Genomic DNA, 21,433 nt, shown 5'->3' on the forward strand with positions numbered 1-21,433 from the left:
CTGCTTTTTAGTTGCTTTCCTGTCTGCAAAGAAACCAGCCTCAAATAGTCCTCATGCCAAAGAGACATATCTTGGGGTGGCCATTCCAGTCCCCACACAGCCCAACCCACAACTTTATGAGCAAGCATTGGCACAGTCCTCTTGCCCCCCAGGAACACACACCCAGCTGACCCCACACAGGGCCCTAACCTGGACACAGTCTCTTGCTCTTGGGTCTTGATTTCTCCAGCTGCTGGGAGCGGCCTTCTCTCTGTATGCCAAAGAGCTAGTAGCCGTGGCTTAGGCTGGTGATCTGTGGGCAGAGAGGCTTTCCAGCCCCTAAGGAGGGAGAGGCTGAAGCTGCCTTCCACGTTCCAGCCCTGATCCAGGTTTGCCAGGATTGAGAGGTGTGGCAGATGGCTATGGCAGAGGAAGTGAGAATTGCCAACCACCTAGTTCTTCAGTCAGGGAGGGTGAGTGTAGAAATAAGAGGCAAGTTCCCCCAAAGGTGGGAAGGAGTGTGTGTGTGTATAAGTAGGACTTTAGCCAAACTCCCACTTTATCCCTCTGACCTAGGTGGACTAGCAGGGTGCATGTAGGGGAAGAAATGCCCCTGCTCTCTTGAGATGCCTTTTTGCTCTGCTCTCCTTTTGCTCTGAGATCCCAGAACCTTCGCTTTTTGCATCTCCCCACCATGGGACAGGATCCATGACTGGGTTGAAAGGGAAGAGGGAGGTTCCATCTGATTCCTGGGATGCAGGGTGACCATATATCATCCAAATCGGGGTACTTACGAGAGTGAAAGGGGGTGCCATGAATAATTACTCTGGTATAGCAGATATCAACTGGAACGGTCCCAGGAAAACCAGGATGTATGGTCACCCTACTCAGAACTTCGGGTAAATAGGCCAGCACAAAAGTTGCTGAGGGCAGAGAGTAGCTAGAAGAAAAATATCAATTCTGTTGTTATCTTCTTGGAGGCAGGAGGATCTGTGCAGAGGCTGCTGCAGTGGTAAAGACATGGAGGAAGCTGAGGCAGCAGAGTTGGGAGATGGAAGTAGTGAGGAGGTAGACCTGCAGAACTTGGTGGACCAGTCAAGAACTCCTGAGATCCTCATCAGGAGGCCCTGGCTTTGGGACTGTCAGTCTCCTTTTTCTCTGGCTCTCTCATTTTTAGTTCTTTGGCGGATCATTCCCTTGTGCAAATCCAGTAAGTGCTGTTTCCTCAGACAACTGCATGTACAGTACGTGTGAAATTTCCCATGTTGTGTTGGGGATCCACGGAGCCCAGGTTGAGAAGCCTTGCTCCAGCTTCTCTCTCCTGCTATTTTTCTGTCCTACCTCATTTCTTGAGTCGGCCAGTTTGTTTTTAGTTGCAGGTGACAGAATGCCAGCTCATACCATCTTACTCTGCAGAAAGGGATTTATTGACTCACATGACTGTGGGAAATGGCAGGGTGGAGCTGGTCTCTATTTCTGTATGGTGACTCATTCTTACGGACTTCCCCTGAGTCTGGGCCATGATTGCAGGCTGCTCTGAATTATAGCTTTGGATCCTGGGGAGGAAGGAGTGTCTGTGTACCTCTATCCCCATTTCTGTCCTAGCATTGTTAGAAAAATCCCAGAGAAGGAATCTGATTGGCTGCTTGGGTCATGTGCTCATGACTAGACCAATCACCGTAATCAAGGAGGAGCCTGTTCTGTGGCCCAGCTTGGATCACAAGGCTTCTACTCCACCCTCTGGCCAGGGAGGCAGGGTCTCTTTGCGGAGGCTTGGGTTCTGAGGGGGTTGGTCCTTAGGAAAACAATTGCTCCTGCACTTTTCTCCTCCTCTCTGGTAGAGCTCACTGCTCCTGCTCATCCATTGTTTACCAGCCCCAGCAGGAGAAGGACTGAGACCTGGGTTCTGGTCCTAGGCCCACCCCTCCACCAGGTGCTTACTGAACACCTACTCTGAGCTTGTACTTCTCTGGGCATTAGTTTCCTCCCCTGTACAAACAAGGTTAGATTTATTCTCCACTAGTGCAGTTGTCCAGCCAACCATCCCTCTGAGCACCTAATACGTACCAAGGGTACGGAGATGGAGAGAGACAGTTCTTCCCTCCAGGAGTTCTCATTCTTGTAAAATTACAGGCAATGGGAAAATGGAGATATGCAATAAAGTTCCAGGACTCTGGTTCTGTGCCCCCATTTTTTTATGGATCAAAGCAAGACTATTTTTTCTCAGAAAGGCACCAGCTTCCTGTGTTTCCTCTTGCCTTCCTTCACTTGCTGCCATTTGAGCAAGGTGGGTGATTTGTCTCTACAACCCCCACGTCATGTCTCTCTGATTCGAAAAAGAGAAAAGGCTGGTTTGGTTTTCCCTCTTGCTTTGGAAAAACACTGGAAAGTGTTTTTCTGCTGGCATTTCCCCCTTCCTCACTTTCCCACAAATGACCCCAGCCCCCAGATCTCTGTTGTCATCTCAGTTGCCAGGGTGCTCTCCTGCTTGCTGAGGCAGAAGGGGGCTCTTGTTGGCGTGGATTCAGCTGGAAGCAGAGGAAGAAAAGCCAATTGGAAAAGAAACATTTCATCCCAGCCTGGGAACGGAAACCAAGGGCAAGCTCTGTTTCCCCTCTCTTCCAGCCAAGAACCTGGTCACCCCGAGTAAGCCTGGCTCAGAGCATCCAGCCTGGGACCTGGCAGGTGGGGTGGGGGCAGTGCAGTCCATTCCTTTACTCCACTGGGGGGACCAAACTACAGCTTTGGTGCCAGGCATAGTTAAGTTGTTCTTAGTAAATGTTTGCTGTTTGAAATATATATGCCTTTTCATGTCTGGGGATAGGGAAGAAATTGGCTATTTTATTTAAGTTACTTTTTTGTTTGTTTTGATTAGGTATCGTGTAAATGGTACATAATTTGAAAAGTGCCTTCCCTGCCCCAGCCACTCAGTGTCCCTCCCAGAGGCAATCAGTTCCAAGGTCCAGAGATAATCTCTGTAAATTACAAACATATGCCTATATATTCTCCTGATATGCACATGCATAAATGGTAGCAATTTGGTTACCCTTGAATCCTGTGCTCTTTAGAGTTTTGTAAGAAATTATTTAGATTTGATCCACTCAGAAGTCCCTGAACTTCTCAATCTTCATCATATGGATTTAGAGAATGTTAATTCAAATTTCAGCTACAATTTGAATTTTGAAGTCCACAGCTCCATAGAAGGACCTGATGAGAATGGTTCCCCCCTTCCTGCCCCAAGTGCTCTCCCCTAAGTCACTCATCTCTCTGAGAAATGGCATCCCAACCACCCACTTGTTCTGGCCAGGAACCTGAAAGTCATTCCTGACTCCCTCTCCATTTCCTTCCCCTGTACATTCAAACAGGTTTGTAGGCCCATGGAGTCTTCCCTCCTGGTGTGTCTCAGGTTCATCCTCTCCTGGCCAGCCCTTTGCTGTGGCCTTAGTTCAGTCCTTGAAATCCAACCTTACAATAGCACACTCATTTCTCCTTCCTGGCTTATGTGCTATTGTTGTCATATGTTTTACTTTTACATATTTTAAAAACTCTACACCGCATTATTATTTTTTTGTTTAAAGATATTTAAATAGTTAAAAAGCCTTATATGTTTACCCATATATTTATCCTTTCTGGTGCTCCTCATACATCTGTGTAGAGCTATATTTTCATCTGGTATCATTTGCCTTCTGCCTGAAGGACTTCCTTTAAGATATTCTGTTTTGGGGCTGGCCCGGTGGTGCCGTGGTTAAGTGCACACATTCCACTTCGGCGGCCTGGGGTTCACTGGTTTGGATCCCGGGTACGGAAATGGCACCGCTTGGCAAGCCATGCTATGGCAGGCGTCCCACATATAAAGTAGAGGAAGAAGGGCACGGATGTTAGCTCAGGGCCAGTCTTCCTTGGTAAAAAAGAGGAGGATTGGTGGCAGATGTTAGCTCAGGGCTAATCTTCCTCAAAAAAAAAAAAAAAAAAAAACAATAAAACAAAAAAAATCTTAAAAAAAAAAGATTCTGTATTGTGGGTCTGCTGGTGATGAATTCTTTCAGCTTTTCTCTGTCTGACAAAGTCTTTATTTTGCCTTTGTTTTTAAAAGATTTCACTGGGTTTAAAATTCTAGGTTGACAATTTTTTTCCTTTCGTACTTTAAAAATAGTGCCCCACTGCCTTCTTGTTAGTATTATTTCCTATGAGAAATCTCTATCATTCTTCTGTTGCTCTGTATGTAATGTGTATTTTTTTTTCTTTGGCTGCTTTTAAGATTTTCTTTTTATCACTGGTTTTGAGCAATTTTATTATAATGTGCTTTAGTATAGTTTTCTTCATATTTCTTATGCCTATGGTTCATTGAGCTTCTTGAATCTTTGGGTTTATAGTTTTTATCAAATTGGAAAATTTGGGGCCATTGTTTCTTGAAATATTTTTTCATCTCCCTCTCTTCTTTGGGGACTCCAATTACACTTACATAGGCTGCTTGGAGTTATCCCACAGCTTTCTGAGGCTGTGTTCATTTTTAAAATTCTTTTTTCTATGCTATGTCTTCAAGTTTACGAATCTTTTCTTCTACAAAGTCTAATCTGATGTTAATCTCATCCAATAATTTTAATGTGTAGGAGCTCATTTCAGATCTTGCTAAAAAATATCTTCCACCTGTCTGCTTAACTTTAGTCTTTGCTAAGTCTGACGTCTGTATTAGTTCTGGGTTAATTGCAATTGATTGATTTTTCTTCACATTTCCATGGTATTCACCCACTTCTTTGCATGGTAACTTTTTAAAAAAATATATATTTTTATTTATTTGTTTACTTTTTGAGGAAGATTAGCCCTGAGCTAACATCTGCTGCCGATCTTCCTCTATTTTATGTGGGATGCCTGCCACAGCATGGCTTGATAAGCAGTGCGTAGGTCTGCACCTGGGATCTGAGCTGATGAATCCTGGGCCACCAAAGTGGAATGTGCAAACTTAACTGCTGTGCCACCAGGCTGGCCCTTTGCGTGATAACTTTTGATTGGCTGTCAAATGTTGTAAATTTTACTTTGTTGGGTATTGGATATTTCTGTATTCCTATAAATATTCTTAAGTTTTGTTTAAGCGTAGTTAATTTCCTTGGTAACAGTTTGACCTTTTGGGTCTTGCTTTTAAGGTTTGTTAGGTGGGCCCAGAATAGTGTTTATCTGGTATAGGGCTGGTTACTCCCTACTATTGAGACAAGACCCTTCTGATACTCCACCCAAAGCCCCCTAAATTATGAGGTTTTCCAGTATGGCTGAGAACAGCCACTATAACCAGCGTCATGTGAGCACCCGGTACTGTTCTCTCTAATCCTTTCAAGCGGTTCTTTCTCTGGCCTCAGGTAGTTTCCTCACACACATGCGCTGATCGGTATTCTACTGAATACTAGAGAGGGACCCTCTGCAGCTCTCTCCTCTCTGGTACTTTCTCTCTCTCTCCTGTGAGCTCTAGCTGCTCTGGTCTCCCCAGACTCTCCGCTCTATCTTGTCAACTCAGGAAGTCTGCCAGCCTCTGCCTGGGTTTTCTCTCCTTGCACTGAGGCCTGGAAACTCGCAAAGCAATAAACTGGGGCTATTATAGGGCTCATCTTGTTTATTTCCCGGATCTCAGGGATCGCTGTCCTTTTTTGCCTGATGTCCAATGTCTTGAAAACTATTGTTTCATTTCTCTTAAGTGGGTGGGTGAATCAGGTCCCTACCATTTTATCTTGGCTAGAAGCAGGAGGACTGTGGATTTGAATCCTGACTCTGCTAGTTGTTCACAAACTTTGAGAGGTTAGCAAGTTACTTAATCTCTCTAGCCTCAAATCTCTTCATCTATAAATGGGCTAATAAGACTTATTGTGAGGATTAAATGAAGGAATAAAATACAGTGCTCTGAACAGGTGTTAGCTCAGGTTCGTATGTGAGAGAAGAACCCAGGGTCAAAGTTTGAGCTCAGTCCAACCATTAGGAATTGAGAAGAGGAGGGAAAGGATGTAGAAAAAAGCTCAAGAGGTAGGTGCGGGGACTGGGGAGCCAGGCTAGGGCATCCCCTAAGGCTGATGGGAGGGGAATTTCAGAGAGAAGAGGTCAGCAGTGAGGCGAGAGAGAAGGTGAGGGCATCTGGGTTCACATTTTAACTGTAACTACCTCTTCTCCTTGAATAACATTTGTGAATGATGTTTGTGGCTAGCGTTGAATCTGAGTGCTGACATCCTCTGCCCAGCTGGAGCAGCTGAGTTCAGAGGCCAGGAGTCTGATTTTCCTAACTCAGTTTGTGAAACCAGTTAAGATAAAAGATATACTGCTCATTTCATTGGACAGGAAAAACTCGATTATGTGAAATACTCAGGAAATGGAGTGTATTGATATTAATTACATTTTCAAGATCACACAGGGTCAGTCAGAAAGTCTTTTGTGTTTGTTTCAATCTGGAAATCTCAGAACTATAGAGGTTCATATATTGTTGGAGCTGGAGGAAGACCGTAGAGAGAGCATCTGATTCACCCTTCTCATGTCCTTGATGAGGAGTCCGAGGCCTTATGGGAGGGACCTTGCTCAGTGACATAATTTGGTTGTGGCAGAATTAGGTCTAGAAGGCAAATCCAGGACCATGGGACCCAAGTTGCACGGGTCCTTCTGTCTAGACACAAATCTCCCCTGGAGTAGTGGAAGGGGCACTTTCCCACGGGGCAGGGCACCTGGCTTGGATGCTTCCTTGGCCATTACCTTTAACTTTGTGACCTTGAGCAAGTTGCTGAACCTTTGTAACTTCAGTTGTGTCTTTAAAGTGGGTATGACTTTAACTGCCTGAAGGCAAGGGATTGTCCCAGGTAACTCCTAATGGTTTCCTCCAGATCTAAGGTTAACGTCAGGTGCTAAGGGGCGGTCAGGACAGGTAAGTGAGTAACATGGCCAGGCACACAATGTGGGCACTGGTGGGTGCTGGAGAGTACGTGCCCCTTCTAAAAGGATGGCTGCTACTTAGCTCTATTGAATTGTTGCCAGACAGCAGTGTGGGCTTAGTGTTGCCAGATAATCTGCATTTTCAAAAGGAAGCCAAAACCCTGGATTTTTGTGTGAAACATGTAACATTCAAATTTACATATTAAGACATGGGACAGCTGTGACATATCTGTGGGCTATACAAGTGTTCAGTTTTAGCCTCTGATAGCTGTTTAAATGAAATTCTGTGACCTGGCTGGCATACAGGAAAGAACCTTGGCCTTGGGCCCCAGGGTATGGGCTGTCTGATTGTGGCCCTCAGTAACCAGTGGTAGGCTACTGTCCTTCCTGGGATCTTACTTCCCCCATCCTTGCCCTGGGTTACCCTTATCACCGAGAGCTACTCTCTGGCTGTCTGCTGTGTCTGGGAGTGAAACACCACCTCTTCCTGCCCGAATTAAACCCAACGACAGTAGAGCCATGGGAAGCCATCAGCTGCCCCTTCGGGAAGAGGAGGCGGCAGCCACATAGGCTAGGTGAGCCTGACTCCCCTTTGCCATTTTCTCTTCCTCCTTATGGCCCAGGCCACTCCCACTGGCCCACTTTGGAACAATCTGCTGCTTGCTCTTGGTCTCTGCTACCTCCTTCCAGATGTAGTCACAGGGGAGGTCCCAGGCTCACTGTGTCCTAAACATTCCCCTGGACCCTTTGTTTTAAAGTTCTAGGCATCTCAGTGGGGGTTAACACAGAAAAAACAAGTGGGCAAGTGACAGAAGTTTGAGATACTTTACCAAGTTGTAGCCGCCATCCCCGGGTCTTCTTGAATATAGAGGGAAGGTCATTTCAGATCTTGGGAAAAGATCCAGAGGCCATTATGGGGTAAGAGGACAGAGGGCACAGAAGAAATAGCAGGGGGAAGTTGGGCATTCCGGAGCACGCCTTCCCTTCCTCTCTCAGTGCTGTCAGGGGTGCAAAGACGTGGGTTCACCCTTGAGGAGCTTGTGGTCTGGGGAAGGCATAGGGCAGCATGAGGGAAGAAGACATTTATTCTTTAAAACAGGGGAAAAAACTTACTACAAACTCCCCAACTATGTTGAATTGTCAACCTAAATGCAGAGGAGCTGATAAAATGGTTCAGTTTCATCACATGTACTTTTAGCCAATTTAAAATCCACTAGAAAAAAAATTTTTTTTCCAGTCAGAGGCTTTTACTGCCTATCCTCGTGGATTACCAATTAGTGGAGAGTTTCTGGACAGACTCACTGCCTCCAGATGCCCTTGGTGCCAGACTGTGAGCTTGTGGAGTCTGTTGGCTGGGGAAAGCACGGGACACTCTCAGACCCCTGGGCTCGGCAGAGGAGCAGGCCAACTGTCTGCTGGGTGCAGGGCATTTGCAGATAGGCAGCCTAGCATTGATCCCGAGCCTGCCACTGCTGAACCGTGTGACTTGGGCAGGAAATATACTCTTTGAGCCTCATGTTTTGATGAGTCAAATGGGGCAATAACAGTGCCTACCTCCTAGGGTTGTTGGGAGGAGCCGGTGGGCGTGTAAAGCACCAGTCACGGTGCCTGGCACCCAGGAAGCCCCTCATAAATGTTAGCTGCTGTGACATATTATATTTTTCTCCACTGTGGCACAGGGGTATACTCTTTCTTAGGGAGACACACAGGACAGAGACAGGAAGATACGGAGATCCCCAGAGAGAACGTCAGACACAGGCAAGGAGAGAGAGACAGAAGGGGAAAAGAAATGGGCAAGCTGGAGAGAATGCTCGCATTTTTCTAGTATTTTCAAAGAGATTATCTTTCTCATCTGCCCTTGGGGTAATGATGTCATTCCCCATTTTCCATTTGATGAAGAGGTAAAATAACTTACCCCAGGTCAGTGTCGGGGCCAGGATTCTGAGGCCAAACCTCATGCTCTTCTCTGTGCCCTAGTGCTGGTAATGCATCAAGGAAGAGGTCCAAAGGCTCGAGTTGGCTAAATAATCAAGGTGCTTTTAAATTAGTTTTTCCCCATATTGGTTTTTTTTGGCAGCGGTGGTGGTTCTCTTTCTATTAAAATGGGCTCTGAGAAGTCTTGCAGCTAATAATACCAGTGACCAGCATTTACTGAGCACATCTGCATGACCGGCCCCATTCCAGGTGCTTCACATACATATCTCATTTGAATCCTCACAATAGCTCTGTGAGGGGAGTATTGTTATTATCTGGGGATTCGTGAGGGGAAGTAATTTGCATAGAGTTTACTTGATAGTGGAGGTGAAACTTGCAGCTGGACCACTCCACTCCCTAAATGACCATTGTAACCCAGCATTTTGAAATCTGAGCTTGTTTGATGGTGTCTTGTCTTGGCTTCACTGCCTTTTACAGAACATACTTTGTGCTATTTAAATGATTTTGGAGCAGTTTGATATTCTGTTAGATTGTTAATTGGGGGGCTTATTTCTTTCATCTGTGTCCCTTTTAAACAGGTAAGGGGCTTCTTTCTTTCTTGCTAGAGTTTTCCCTTGCAGCAAGTCCTGTACTCCCCTTGTGTTTGCTGATGAAGTCCGCAGGGTTTCAGACTCTGCTTTCCTGGTCATACACATGTACTTATTTACCATCTCTAAATGGAGCGCATTAGCTCTAGGCCATGGAGAGCAAATTAGGGGAACAGGCAGATACATCACAGAGAAGGAGACTGCTCTGAAAAATGCTGTCTGCACCTCTAGCCTGAACTTTCCAGCTGTGTGGGAATAAGCGCAGTGGTGTCAGGATCAGCGTTCCAAGGCTTTTGCAGGATGAGGCCCTCTTTTCCACAGGTGAGCCTGGAACACTGAGCAAAGATGGACACAAAACAGCCTCTGTCTGGGCTTAGCAGTGCAGTTTGGTTTCTGAGACCTTTCTGTGGGTCCTGTAGATCCATGCTGTTCCGCCGCCTTTATACAGGGTAGAGAAATGAGAGCTCAGCCCTGCTCTATCTTCTGAAACTGGGGGCAGGATCAGTAGCACCCACTTGGGGAAAATACTCGGGAACCAGGCAGACTAGCACCTCTTTTCCTTCCTTTTTTCTTTTTCTTCTAACTGGGGACTTAGGAGAGCATATCAGGTAGCTTTCCAGTTCTTTCATGTGTCAGCATGAGGTTTTAAATGGAGGTTGCAAAGGGCAGAGTTTGGAAATTGGAAGAAGGAGCGTTAGGATACTGTTTTCCTTACGGCAGGAGAACTGCTGGGTTATTTATAGCAACTTAATTTGGAGATAACAGAGCTGAGATGGAAAAAGCCCTGGGCTGGAGACCTGGGTTCTAGTCCTGATTCTTCCTCTAACTCGCTGCAGGATCCTGGCAAGCTGTGTCACTTTTTCTGCGCATCATTTTTTCTCAGTTATCTAATGAGATGGGTTGACTTCAGTATCTCCAAGGGTCCTTCAGGCCTCCTCTGCTTTTCATGCCCATATTGTAACTCTTATTTGGTCAAGATTTGGTGAGGTATCTGATGCCATGTGATGCAGGGTTGCTTACTAATAACTGTCCCTGCAAGAAGATGGGTTTCTTTGACATTGGTGGGTAATGTTGTTTTGACTTAGAATTTTTTCTTGCCAATATACACAGGGCAGATGACAGTTGAGGCCAGCAAAGCGACTAGTGGCTTGAGGGTCGCATGTGGTTTTCTTGGCTGATCGTACCCTTATCATCTGAGGTTTACTCATGGGTATAATGAGCAAGGAGCATCTGAATGATTGCTGGAGGCAGGCAAAGCAGGGCTCCCTCAACTTCACTGGGCTCCCTGCCTGCCAGTACCCCTGCCGTGACCAGGCTGCTGTGTAAGTGCCCTCTGGAGTGGGTGTGTGTTTGCTGTGTGGTTTGTGCTGAGAGTGCTGAAGAAGCAGGACTGTCCTCCTTCTCTCCCAACCCTTGTGCTTTCTGGTTGAATTTAGATGTAGAATCTTGGGTCTTTGAAAAAACTGTGGACACCGTCATTCATTTAGTGAGAGGATATTAGTGGGACTTCCTTCCCCCCATTGCCTGAATCTCTCTATATGGGTAAGGAGTGTAGAGTTATGACTTGTTTTTACTGTTCGTTGAGATGCCCTGGGCTAATTGCCTCTAAGCTGAATATCCCCAGATTAGGGCAGTCAAACTTACCCTCCTCAGCAACTCTTCCAAGAGAAGTCAAGTCTGCCTTTGCTTAGGAGAAGGGACTGTCCTATCTGGTTGTATTGAACTGATGGGTTCTCTGAAAATGATTTCTGTGCAGTTGCTAACAGATGCGTTGCAGGAGTTTCCTTCTGGTCCTGGGTGAACATCTTTTATACTGGTCTTTCTGCTTCCTAGGGTATCTGTTCTGTATTTTTCCTCCAAATAGCTGTTCAGAGTGTCTAATGAAGCAACTGTCTAGAGACCAATGTTTATTTCAACATGGTTGGAGTTGTTTTTGCTTCAGCTTTCAGAGCCAATAAAGCTGGTTATTAGATTCTGTAATTGCTGCTGTAATTACTCTCTTGCAACCAGAAAAGGCGTAATTAAATATGGAGATTCCAAGGACTATTTTTTTCCCATCCAAAAGCAACCTCTTAAACTTCTATTGGCCTGGGTTAGATTTCACTTGTCAAAGCCATTGTGCTCATGAATGACACTAGGGTTCTTTGGCAGAAAAGAGATTTCTTTGGACCACCCCTTTCTTTGAATATTTGGTTTAGATGAACTCTTTGTTAACCCAGTACTTGTTTCTCTTCTTTAACTCATTTTTTCCCAAGTTTTATTGAGATATAATTGACATATAACATTGTATTAGTTTTAGATGTATAGCATAATGACTTGATATAGGTATATGTTATGAAATGATTACCACAATAAGTTTAGTTAACATCCATCACCTTGCATAGTAACAGTTTTTTTTCTTGTGATGAGAATCTAGTATCTGCTTTTTTAATCCAACCATCAGGAATTTGGGGAAGTATAAGGCACTAATAGCCAGCATGTATTTATGTAAAAACATTGGGCTTGGCCCTTTGGACTTTGGCTACATATGGAAGCAAATTTCTGTGGTCAGAAATAAGGTTTGGATGGAGGATGTTTTACTCTAAGTGTAACAGTATGCAGGAGGAGTGGCATTTTTCTCATTTAGTTTGCCCTAAGTTATACTTCACCACAGTGTGACACATTTGTAAGATACAGAGTGGTTCAAGCGCTGTGAATATTTATGTTTACATATATTCTTGCAACCCGAATGCTGACCCCATGTCTAATTTCAAGGGTACTTTACTTATGAAGCGTGTATGGAACGAGGAGATTAATTGTGTACCCCTCCTCTCTGAGTTCTCAATTAGTTGAGAAACACGCACAGGAGTTAGATTGGGGTAAACAACTCAAGTGTCCCTGCCAGACACCATCCTGCAGAGTTCACTGCGTGGAGACCAAGAGACTGCGTGAGCCCTGCAGGCAGGAGGGGGAGCCCTGGAGGGCCAGGTTGTTTGCTCAGGACCTTTTTCTAGTCTCAGAGAGGGCACACCTTATGTGAGGATGGAGGGAAGGGCAGGTGCTTACAGAAGTTTCTCTTTTATGGGCCAGGAGGAATGCAGGGAAAAGATCCTACCAAATGATTGTTCTGGTCGGTGTTTCAACGAGACATTATCATTTCTCCTTTGAGTCACAGGTACACAGGAGATAAACTATGAGTGTACCCCATGTGAGGAACCCTGCACAGAATATATGAAAAACTTAAAAAACAAATGAAATTGGAGATTCAGCACTTACTGTGTACGAGTCATTGTGCTGGATGTTGGTCTGCAAAGATGAATAATACAAACATTATTTCATTCATGGGGGACTCTTGCATGCCTCCCTGGTATGTTTGGGTATGTGCTTACAGATCATTTATTGCTTGGGGGATTTTCGAATTAGGATAGAGGTCTGAGAAATGTAGGATTTGCATGCAAGGAGTCACTGCCAATTGAAAATGTATTAGGAAGAAAGTTAAAGCAGTTCTCAATCTAAGGTGTTAATAAGGAAATAGAAATTTGATTTAAAAATCAGAATGTGACTGACTGTAGAAAATCAAGACTTGCACTACACTCAGGAGACTGAAAAGCAAGACAGCATGTCATCTCAGTATTGGTTCTTGAGAACTGTCCCAGTGTCACTTGACATCATTCTGAGCCTGCAGTGGGAAGAGCAGAGGCCTGGGGTTTCCACAGGCCAGTGGTTTAGCTCTCCCCTCCCCGCATAACGGCACAGTGACTTGGGTGAGCCGCTTCACCTTTCTGATCCCCCGTCTCCTTGTTAGCGTGGATCTGGGATCTCTGCCCATGACTGAGTGTGGGAGGATTAAATGAGGAGGTGGATGGGACTGCCACGGCACCTTGCTTGCTTACCACACCGGAGGCACTCAGAATGCCTTGTTGAATCTCAACTGGTGGACAAGTTGTTATATGCTGGGCTATGGCATAGGAGGTGGCAACAGCTGAGGACCTGGGAAGGGGGCACCTGTGGGACACTGGCCTGAGCAGACTTGAGAATCACTTGTTGATTAGAGTATGTCTGGGTCACTTTCTGTGGAAATGCAACACAGCACCAAGGAAGTCATAGAGGAAGCAGCTCCAGGCCCTGAGCACTTACCAGCACTCTCCTAGGATATCTTCCCTCTGCCGTGATGGTCGATGGCAAAGGGATTTAGAGGGGGTGCTGGGGCTCCCAGAACCTGCCTTGTGGAGAGAATCTCAGTCCCTTGCCTCCCCCAGGACCTTGCAGGCCACATTAAACCATGTGGAGGCTTTGTCTTGTAGGCAGAGGAAGCTGTTGAAGGTTTTTGGGGTTTTTGGAGATTTTATTTTTCTTTTTTCTCCCCAAAGCCCCCCATTACATAGTTGTATATTTTAGTTGTGGGTCCTTCTAGTTGTGGCATGTGTGACGCTGCCTCAGCATGGCCTGATGAGCAGTGCCGTGTCCATGCCCAGGATCCGAACCTGCGAAACCCTGGGCCACCTCAGCGGAGCGGGCGGACTTAACCACTCGGCCATGGGGCCGGCCCCCTGTTGAGGGTTTTTAAGCAAAGGTATGACGTGGTTGGATCTGCACTCCCTCTTCTGTGTTCCCACAGTCCCCTTGACACTCTCTGGTGGACTGGATGACTCCTCCAGGGCAGGATCCAGTCTTTTTCATTAAGTGGAGGCATACAGTTACAATGGCAGGGGTATGGCCTTTGGAGTTCCACACCTAGCTTAATACCTTCTCTGTCACTTACCACTTGGTGACCTGAGTTACATAACCTCTCTGAACCTCAGTTCCTTCATCTGCTAAAAAGAGTGGTCATTTCTTCCTTAAAAGGTTGCTGTTGTGAGGTATTTATATAGTGTGCATGACGTAGTGCTTGCAGAAGGTGAGGGTGTTCATTAAGGGTCGTGGGGACCCCTGGGTGTGACTACAGGATGGATTTCTTGAAGTCCTAGGTCATTCTGGCCATTCACACCAGAATCAAGGGAGATATCAGATTGAATGTTTTTTTCAGCTTTTAATGAGGCACATTTCATTGTTCTTCAGATTTTTTGCCTGCTTTATCCTTTGGCTGGGAGGATTTTTCCTGATGGTTTTATCTGCTGCTTTGGAGGAACAGGACTGCTTACATGCAGGCCAAAGCCATTTTCGTTTGGAAGACGGCTTTCAGGACGGAATCTGAGGCTAACAGGGAGTGTGAGTGGAAGGAGCATGGGACCTATTCATGTGACATATGGAGCAACCACAGCCCCTTGTGGGGAGGTGATTGACTCTTACCTACAGCCTACAGGAGATCGCTCTGGTCTGGAGCTCAGGGATGGGGGAGCACGTGTGCATGGGTGCATATGTGTGAGGCTAGTGCTGTCCAGGCCAAGGCAGGGGCTGGGCAGCTTCCCTGACTCGGCCCGTTCCTTCTGCTTGAGTCTGTGCTAAGCCTCCTTCCTGGCTTTGATGCCCGTCTAAGATATGTGCTAAAGATCATTTATAGTGTAAAGAAGAGAGTTAAGACAGTAAGGGGAGGGAAGCCTGGGTTTTGAGTACAGAGTTGTGCTTTTGGCCTGTGCTCTGCCACAGATTCACCTTGGTCAAGTTGCTTGCCCTGATTGGACCTTAAAACAAGATGATCTCTACAGCTGTAACATGCCAGGAGGACGAGAAACAGGATGACGTTGGCTTGAGCAAAAGGTCAGACTCTAGATTTTATCCCTGGCAGGGAGTTATCTTTATTTTAGTTTTAGTTATTTTCTATCATAGAGAACGCTAGAGACCATCTTCAGGCCATCTTTTGCTTTTGTTGAATACATTTCCAGAAGGAAATGACTGGGTCAGAGGGCAGGAACATTGTTATGGCTGTTGCTATGTGTTGTCATGTTACTTTTCAGAAGCATTATAACAGTGTACAGTTGTCAGCTGTGTGTGATAGCATTTTAATCCCAACTCCAGTATTTGGTATAGTCATTATTTATTACTTTTGTAATTTACTTGGCATAAAATAATACTTTGAAGTTGCTTATAATAATTAGAGCTGCCTTTTTTTGGATGTCCACTGTGTTTACTGGTATGCTAGGTGTTTACATATATTTTCTCATTTGTTCCTCACAATCAGGGAACTTGTCAGGGAAGCTGAGTAGCTCACCTAAGTCTGTGAACTGGCGTTTGAAGCCAAGACACTTTGACTTCAAAGCACATTCTTCGTCTGGGCACCTCTCCATGCTTTGATTTGTGTGGGGGCCGTTTCCAGAGAGTGCGAACTTTTGCTTGTGTGCTTGGCTGCATTTTCAAGTGTGTGAATTTAGTATAGTTTTCTTAGACAATTGAATGTGCTCTTTGTGTAGAAGAGATTACTAACCCTCTCTGATAGTAGAGGCAACGACCGAGGGGCATCATTACAATTAGGGAGGAGACTCAAGTGAACTCTAGGCCAATACCCTGTGTCTGGGCTCTCTGAAACCCTGTTTTCTCCCCCATGCAGCGGCCCTCCAGGCGCTGAAACGCAAGAAGAGGTATGAGAAGCAGCTGGCACAGATCGACGGCACACTATCAACCATCGAGTTCCAGCGAGAGGCCCTGGAGAATGCCAACACCAACACCGAGGTGCTCAAGAACATGGGCTATGCCGCCAAGGCCATGAAGGCTGCCCACGACAACATGTACGTGGCCACCCGCTGTTGGAGGGGGCACCTGTGCGGCAGGGTAGTGCTGGCCCTGGAATGCCTTGAGCCCAGGCCGTGGCCCTAGCAGACCCCTTGACTTACCCAGTCAAGCAGCTGAGTTTGTTTTCATTTGTATTCTTTTTTGGAACTCCTTCTAAAATGGATTATGTACCCTGCTGCCTTCAGAAGCAGATGTCATGGAATGAAACAGAATTTTCTGAGTAATTGAGGGTTATTGTGATGAGCATAGGACCTCTCACCCAGGTCCTCTGACTCTGGTTATTAAGTGGGGAAGCCATGTCCCAGAGAGGGGAGGTGACTTGCCCTGGGTTATGCATGAACTTGGATAGAATTGGGATTAGAATCAATGTCTGTGCCTTCTTCCTGATGCTGTCAGGGGCCCTGAAAAGTGTGGTACATCTGAGGGCTTCAGATCTTTGTTCTTATGTCTGCTTTTGATGGAATTTTCTACCTCTTCCTTTGCTCCCAGGCTTTGGCTGTCATATTGACAATGTTCTGGACCTTAACAGTCCTTCCTTCATGTGGCTGCTTCTCATATACAGTGGCCTAAGAAATTAGATAACCAAGCTTGTTACAGTTGTAATTAAAGGCCAGCGTAGCACTAGGCTGCAAATGAGGGCCTCTCCCAGGAACATCATTGTGTTTGCCTTAGTGCTTGAACTTGGCAGCATATATTTGGGGGTGGTTGGAGCCCTTTTGCTTACTTTTGGGTACTTACTCATGCTCTAGAATAAGGGTTGGCAAAATGCAGCCTATGGGCCTACTGCCTATTTTTGTAAATAAAGTTTTATTGAAACACAGTTGTGCCCATTAATTTACATGTTGTTTATGGCTACTTTTGTGCTACACATCAGGGTTGAGTGCGTGTGATAGAGATCGTATGGCCCCCAAATTCTAAAATATTTACTCTTTCGCCCTTTACAGGAAAGTTTGCTGATGCCTGCTCTAGAAATGGAGGGTTGCAGGAAAAGTAGCCTTTATATAAGTGAAGGGTTGTCTGAGGGTGAATGTGAATGTTCGTTGGACTGAGCTTCCTGAGTGAGGTCTTTGTCTGCTTCATTTCTGTTCTCCCAGATGCCTAGCACAGAGCACATCTCAGTAAATACTATGCGTGCTTTGAAGTATATGTGTATATACTATGTTGATGAATTATTTGTTTATACAATTGACAGTGTATAGAAAATAATTCTGCATGTTTGCCTTTCCTTTGGGGCCTAGTAGAGGAGCCATAAGTGGATTTGAGTAGATGAGAAGGGCCTGTCAAGTGGCTATATTTTATGATTTGTGATTTTACCTCTCCCTGTACAGAGTTGCCCCTGAGCTTGAAGAAGAGCTGTTGACCCAGGAGTTCAAGTCCCCTGGTCTCTCATCTGACATGTTCACCAGCTGCATGAGAGACCATGACTGTGGCACCTAACTTCCCTTAGTGCTATTTCCTTAGGGTGTTGGATTGGGTGATGTCTAAGGACGCTTCATCCCCCTGACTTTGTGATTCTCTATTTTAAAGGGAGAATAGAAATGGACAATATTTTTATTGTCTGTATTATAATGATAATAAATATAGACAATAAAGACAAAAGAGTAATTCCTCACAGGGAGTAATTGCAGGGGGTGGGGCCGGGAAGCAGATCGTGTGGAGCGGGCTTTCTTATCCCACTTCACGGAGCCTCTTTACACAGACTGATCATCTGATACGACATCTCTCCATTTCATTTACAGGGACATCGATAAAGTTGATGAGTTAATGCAGGACATTGCTGACCAGCAAGAACTTGCAGAGGAGATTTCAACAGCTATTTCAAAACCTGTAGGGTTTGGAGAAGAGTTTGATGAGGTGAGTGGTTTCACACAGGTCATATGAGCTTCACAAATGACACCTGGGCTGCCCTTTGATGCGCTGTTGAAAGCCCTGGCAGGGAGTATGTGGATTGTAGATCCCTCCAGAGACTTGGACATGGACAGGGCATGGTATTAACCCTCCCTAGTTCTGGATTCTGAGGGCAGAAGCTTAGGTGGAGTAGAGGAACCTTCGCTGGGACCCCTCACCAGGCTTCAGGTCAATAGTTGGTCTCAGCAGGTAGTTGCCCTACACCTTTCTGTGCTGGGCCTTGGCTCAGAGCTGGAGCAGCCAAGGTGATCATGCCCTGGAGAAGTTTACAGGATTTGCCCTCAGACAACTCTGACGTGAGGTAAAGGTGAAGCCAAGAAAGGAGCATCTACGCCTGGCCCCTGAGGGATCCACCTGGAACTTGGCCACCTACCAATTTTTGCTGTAGCCCTTAGGACCTTGAGTCTCTTAGCTTTTTAAAATACAGTAACGGGCCCTGTTAAAGGTACTTCATTCTGCCTTAGATGTGAGTGTCCTGGAGCTCAGGCCCTCTCTGCTCCACCTCATTCCCTGGGCTCTCTGATTCCCACAGTATAGCTGAGAAAACATCCTGCAGCTCTGACCCTTGGCTCCCAGCACCAGGGTCTTCATGTTTCCAGACTGGGGTTTGATGGACTAGTCAAGTTAATTTCAGTTCAGCAAACGTTCCTCAGTGTGCCCAGTTCTGAGATAAATAGGAATGAAAAGACACAATCCCTTCTCTCAAGATGCTCACAGCCTGGGGCAGGTCACCAGATGTAGGCATCAGTGATTGCTCCCTAGTGTGTTAGGTTCACCAGTAGAAGTGTGTTAGACTGTTAGAGTCACAGGGCGTGGACCTGGAGTTCATTTCCCCTCTCACCTCAGAAGGATCGTGTGTCCTCTGAGCCATCAGGTAAGAGGTACAGCTGCAGGGGCTGGGATTCCCAGGGACTTCTCTCTCATTCTTGTGTTTCCTTTTACCAGGACGAACTCATGGCCGAATTAGAAGAACTAGAACAGGAGGAACTAGACAAGAATTTGCTGGAAATCAGTGGACCCGAAACAGTCCCTCTACCAAATGTTCCTTCTATAAGCCTACCATCAAAACCCAGTGAGTACTTACCTAGAGTCAGGATACTCCCGTGACAGCACGTGGTGGATAATCTGGTGGTTGTTGGCCTCAGTTTGGTCCTGAGTTTGCCACAGATTGAGAATCAGGTGGGATCTGTTGTGATGGCCCCAGAGACAATGTCACCTGCCCTTTCTTAGTTTCTTTCTGTAACAGTTTCTTAACCTTGGCACTATTGACATAGCCAGATCATTCTTCGGGCAGGGGAGCTGGGGGCGGGGGCGCTGTCCCGTGCACTGTGGGTATTCAGCAGCACCCCAGGCTCCCCGTTTATTTCACCCTCAGGTAGAAATATTCCACACAGAACTGCTTGATTTGGCATAGAGAGAGAGAGCCCAGGGAGTGCAGTGTGACCAGGCTGTTGTCACCTCACTCTCCCATGTGTCAAGGGAAATGGCCCCTCAAGTTGGGTCAGCTGCCTTGGGTGAGGTGTGGGCAAAGGTCCAAACGCTGTCCAGCAAGCTGCCTGAGGGTGTATAGAGATGGTTCAAGCCGCTTGAGGTAGAGGGGGGTGCTGGGGAGGATTAGATCTCTGCTGGGCTTCTTCCAGCTCTCCCTGACCTTGGGTGCTCTGGGACTGAGGCCTTGCCTGAATCCTGACAGAGCTCAACATAGAATCCTTTTTTGCCTGGTCCTGATGCGAGTGGAGGGGAGGTGCTGGGGAAAGTGTGCCTGGTTATCTGGAGTTTTATGTTGCAGCTTTCAGGCACAGAGGAGCAGTCTGCTGGGGGCCTGGAGAGCAGGCTGGCTGCAAGGGCAGGGCTGTTTGTAGACACCATGTAGCACAGCCCTGGCCCCCAGCTGGAATGTGTTGAGAGCACCACAGCCAAAATAGCCTTTCTAAGTAGCCTCCTAAATAGTCTTTCCTCTCTTCACACAGCCAAGAAGAAGGAAGAGGAAGACGACGACATGAAGGAATTGGAGAACTGGGCTGGAACCATTTAACTGGTCCAGCGCGGGCTGGGCCCAGACAGACTCTGGTGGCCTGCTCAGCGGGCAGGCGTGTGCGTGTGCGGGGCAGGCAGGACGTGGTGCAGGCAGATTCCATCGCTCTCGAATCTCCCTCCAAAGCAGCAGGGCCGCATCACTGCTCACTCTCTGCATAGCATGGTCTGCACCCAGCGGTATGGGCAGGGGGGAGGGGGGCGGGCGGGCGGGGTGGGAGGTGCCTGCTGTTTATAATGTTGAATTTCTGTAAAATAAACTGTATTTGCAAATCCAACATTGAGCTTCTGGACTACGCTAACTTCACTGCTGAACCTCAATGGAAAGGGTCGACCGTTTGCAGTTGAAATGATCTGAAAATGTAGCCTCTGTCCTTTTAAGTCAGTTGACTTGTCGTACATCTCTTCGTAAGACTTGTATGGTACTGGCAGAAAGTCGTTTTTTAAAAGCCATAGGCTTTTCCTTGTCCTTAGCTGTAATAATGCATCTGATTTGGGTTTCCTCGAGAGCTGTATTTCTGTCCATCACCTGTGTACTGGCCCCTGTGTTTACCACTCTGGCCCACTCCTCACTCCCACTCCCCTGGTCTTTTGGAGTTTGTGATACTGATTTGAAATGAATGATGTTCTCTTGAGAGCAAGTGAGATTGTTAGAGTTAAATTCCAGCTATACATTTTTCTAACATAGCTCTAAGGTCCTTGTTGCTGTTTGTGATAACTGATAGATAACTCATTGGAAACATGTGCATACATTTATATTCAGATGAAATTATGGTTTGCACTGTCTATTAAATATCTCGATTAATTTTCATACTTTGCCGTTGTGTTCAATCAGTCTTTCATTTGCTTTGGGAGTTGACCCTTTCCGGGCCAGCACGGTGTCCAGTGGAGTCTGGAAACATTTGGAAGACTCGAGCATGATGTATATCAACAATTTGAACCAAAGAGCAGAGCGTGTCTTACTGGAAATGTGTTTAGGTTCTGGGAGCCGTGGATCTGTGGCCTTCACCTTGCTTGGGGACCTTCTGGGAACAGTTCAAGAGTGAGTTGGTTTTTGTGTAGCTCCAGGGTCGTCCCTAGTTCTTCTCTGTCACTGTCCATGGACAATGCCAACAGGACAACAGAGCCTCCGCCTGTTGGGAACCATGGTGCTCCCACTGACCAGGCCCATCTGGCGCACTGGTGCACTGAAGAAAACGGCCCTTCCCATGGGGAGGAAGTGTAGGGCAGCAAATCCAGGACACAAGCGGTACTTGCAGGTGTGCTGTGACTTGCCATGTGACTTTGGCCTGGCCTCTTCCACCCTCTCTACTCTTCTGTAGTCTTATACCCCCTGAGAATCTCATAAACACTACGGACCCTCTCCTTCAGAAAAGTAGATCTCTGCATGTTCATCCTCAATTCTGCCTGCCAATTGGCAGAACTGAGAGGATCTCCCCTCCGGTGCC

The 21,433-nt window shown here is 46.4% G+C and overlaps 1 protein-coding gene across 1 annotated transcript in view; it reads left to right on the top strand.

Annotated features, from left to right (window-relative positions):
• The window catches only part of CHMP4B (charged multivesicular body protein 4B), a 40,836-nt gene extending 20,040 nt beyond the window's left edge, over positions 1-20,796 (top strand). Inside the window, exons 2-5 of the mRNA XM_014828802.3 lie at positions 15,862-16,039; positions 17,783-17,897; positions 18,897-19,023; positions 19,922-20,796. Of these exons, the coding sequence (XP_014684288.1) occupies positions 15,862-16,039; positions 17,783-17,897; positions 18,897-19,023; positions 19,922-19,986 (485 nt within the window). The 3' untranslated portion in view covers positions 19,987-20,796. The remainder of the gene's footprint in view (positions 1-15,861; positions 16,040-17,782; positions 17,898-18,896; positions 19,024-19,921) is intronic.
• The last annotated feature ends 637 nt before the right edge of the window (positions 20,797-21,433 follow it).

The sequence above is a fragment of the Equus asinus genome, chromosome 15 (genome assembly GCF_041296235.1).
Source record: "Equus asinus isolate D_3611 breed Donkey chromosome 15, EquAss-T2T_v2, whole genome shotgun sequence".
NCBI classification, from domain to species: domain Eukaryota; kingdom Metazoa; phylum Chordata; class Mammalia; order Perissodactyla; family Equidae; genus Equus; species Equus asinus.